This window comes from Lolium perenne, chromosome 2, assembly GCF_019359855.2.
Source record: "Lolium perenne isolate Kyuss_39 chromosome 2, Kyuss_2.0, whole genome shotgun sequence".
NCBI classification, from domain to species: domain Eukaryota; kingdom Viridiplantae; phylum Streptophyta; class Magnoliopsida; order Poales; family Poaceae; genus Lolium; species Lolium perenne.
Window position 1 is genome coordinate 23,865,579 of NC_067245.2, and position 3,149 is coordinate 23,868,727.

At 50.5% G+C, this 3,149-nt stretch overlaps 1 protein-coding gene across 1 annotated transcript; it reads right to left on the bottom strand.

The window, feature by feature from the left end:
* Positions 1-203: 203 nt before the first annotated feature.
* Positions 204-1,307, bottom strand: LOC127328287 (F-box protein At1g30790-like). Its single transcript, XM_051354896.1, has one exon. The coding sequence runs from the start codon at positions 1,305-1,307 to the stop codon at positions 204-206; it is 1,104 nt and encodes a 367-aa protein (XP_051210856.1).
* Positions 1,308-3,149: the final 1,842 nt, after the last annotated feature.

The window sequence follows — 3,149 nt, forward strand, 5'->3', positions numbered from 1 at the left end:
TGTCTACTGGCCATCCAAATTTTACCAAATGTATGCAATATTGACCTGTTAGAAGCAACACTGAGATAATATCTACTTACTAGTAGATACTTCCAGAAGTCTGAGTTAAAGGTAGTAAGATCTTAAATTTGTGGAGCATATCTTATCTAGGAGGAGAGAAGAAGCTCCACTGAATCAGGGAAATATGTATATGCGAAGGTACCTTAGATCCTTTGGAAAAATCGTAGTTGTCTAACACAGCCACAGCCTCGCCTCAAGGAGATGTCCTGTTTGACGAGGCTTTCTTTGAAGCCATGCCCAATGATGTTCAAACTCCATGGATTACCACATTGGAATTCCTCTAGCAGTTTTCCAGTGTTGTCACAGTGGAACATGTAACCTGTGGAGCAACTGTAGACCAGCACATCTCCTTTTTGTGACAAAACAAAATGGTATGTTTCTCGGTCTCGGAGGTAAGACAAGTTCTTGCTTGGGAAGTTAACATGGTATTTGATTGACCACACCTCCCTTTCATAGTCCTCCAAGACCCAGATTTTGGCAGATGTCCCCTCATTGTCGAAACAGCTGAAGCCAATTGAACCTTCCATGTCACACAAACGACTGTCGAATCTAGTCGCACCACGGCGCGGACGGCGCATGAACCTGAATGACTCAACCACAGTGTCGAAAACAACTATACTGGCAGTCTTGGGATTGCTGGTGTCCCAGTGAAGGCAGTTGCGGAACACAACGGGTGGGGCATAATAGTTATTAGGAGTCATTCCATACTTGCAGGTTAGCATAGCTTTCTCCATGCCAGGGGTATCTGAAGGAAAGCCGATGCACCTTGGCGACCGCCCTCGCCGTACCATAAGGATGTAGTAGACAGCTTCAGGGTGGCCCTGTTGTCTGCCCTTCCAGTACAGCACACGGTACTCGCCGGACGGGCGGTGCAGGTACATCGCCACGATTCTGATGTCGCCAGCGGCGGAGAGGCATGAGAGTGGAGCGCACTGACGCGTGGCCGGGTTGCAGATGCTGTAGCGACCGTCAGAGAGGTAGAGCAAGAGAAGGCCGTCGCAGGACGCAAGAAGCTTGAAGCCTTCGTAGTCGTCAAACCCGAGAACAGGGCGGCCACGCTCACCGAATGGCAACCCGCGGTCTGTACTAGCTGTGTGGTGGAGCATGACGAGTGGGAGCGTCGGCTGGCGTTGATGGTGGGCTTGGAGAAAATCAGGGGCGCAGGTGAGGTCATGCCAGAAGCGGCACACGGCGCGGCAACGAAGGATATCCTTTGCCGAAAGGCGGATAAAAATTTCCCACGCCATGATTTCCTTCGGGAGGTCGAGGGCGGCGACGGCCACCCAGCGCCTCTGTCTCCGTCTCCGCTTAGGTAGAGCCGCCGTGGCCTCATGGTCAACCACCGGAAAGTTGTCGTCGGTGGATCCCCTGTGGTCGGCGGTAGTAGCTAGGGTTTTGGATTGGGAGAGATGCGACGAGGATCCTGCGCCGCGGCACCCGCGTATGTCGCTGAGTTACCCGCTTTCGCCCACCGCAGAGTGTCCTGGCCATGGTGGTGCCTTGCCGACCAGCTAGCAGCAATCGCAGTGCCCTAGATGGCTAGATCACAGCCTCGTACCGCGCCGCCGCCACCGGTACCACCAATATGACCTTCGATTCGACGGCTACCTCGTAGGTGTTGATCTGATATTCTAGTTCACGGATGCGCAGCTGCCAACATCGTCGGATTGACGATCGGTTAGGTTTTGTTTTGTAGCCCCCGGCCACAAGGCCCACAACCTGTGGTGTTATTATGTCCTGCGGTTTTTTTAGAAGGGTAGTTCGATGGATTTGTTTGCTCGGTCTAGTCCTGGGCCACAAAGTCTTTATTTGGATCCAACTGGTTACATTTTCTCCATTGTTGTCAATTTCAAAAAATAAAAATATAATATTTATTGATAGATTCTACAAATAATTTGATCAAACTTTACTTGGTTTAACTTTCTAAAAAATATATAAACCTTAATCTTTCTATCTGCTTCGTAGCTGAGTCGCGTATGACGGTGGAGAATGAGGTGGCCGCCGACCCAGGTGGAGGACATCTCCAACACGCGATCTGGGAAAAAGTCGCACGACTAATTTCTCTAGAGCGCATCTGATTTGATCTTTTAGCATGTGAGTCAGACGATCGTTTTACCCGGCGCTGTACGTTTTGGTGCGCGAATAGCAGCGCGCTTCACCAGACGCGCTAAAAGCGTGTGATAAGTTTAGTGCTAGATCAATATAAGGCAATATCGAGAACCAACCTGAGGTTGGGTGGTTAGGAGGGTGGTTGTACCCCCAGCCACTACAGGAAAATCAGGCGCTGCCGTGCAGCCAAACTTTGCCGTGAGCTGCTGCACGGCAAAGATTTCTTTGCCGTGCGTAGAAGGAAGAGCGCACGGCAAAGAAAATATGCACGGCAAAGTATTAGCGCAGCGCACGGCAAAGAAACATATCACGGCAAAGCAAGATTTGGCGCACGGCAAAGAAGTTTCTCACGGCAAAGAATTGGAGCAGCGCACGGCAAAGATTTCGGGACGGCAAAGTCCCTGCAAGCCGCACGGCAAAGAAACAGCGCACGGCAAAGGCCTGGGCACTGCCGTGCGGCCAAACTTTGCCGTGCAGACAGACAAGTTGCACGGCAAAGGGTCCTTTGCCGTGCGCTCCTCCCTTTGCCGTGCGCCAATATACATTTTTTTTCTTTTTCTAACTATTTTATTTCATCTACTACTTATATTTATTTTGTTAATTAGTTTTTCTTTTTGATGACTATTTATTACACTATGTGAAATACAAAATTAGTCTCCATGCTCATCCCCCACATATATCAGGGTTCCGGTGCTCCGGCGGCCGTCCCCCTCCTTCCCCCCCAAAACAGCGGGACGGCGGGTCTACCCCCTAGATTTCTCCGCGCGACGTTCCACCAATATACCTTTTCATAGGTTTAGGTTTGTTTAGTCCATGGACATATGGAAAACCATGTGTGGTACCCTTTGGCACAGTCTAGCCCCCGATATACCCGCGGCGGGACACTTCACGCCGTACACGTCCAGGAATCATAAGTGTTATCGCCGAAGGTGAGGAATGTCGACCAGGGATCCATGCCATGCACCATTTGGTGAATTACA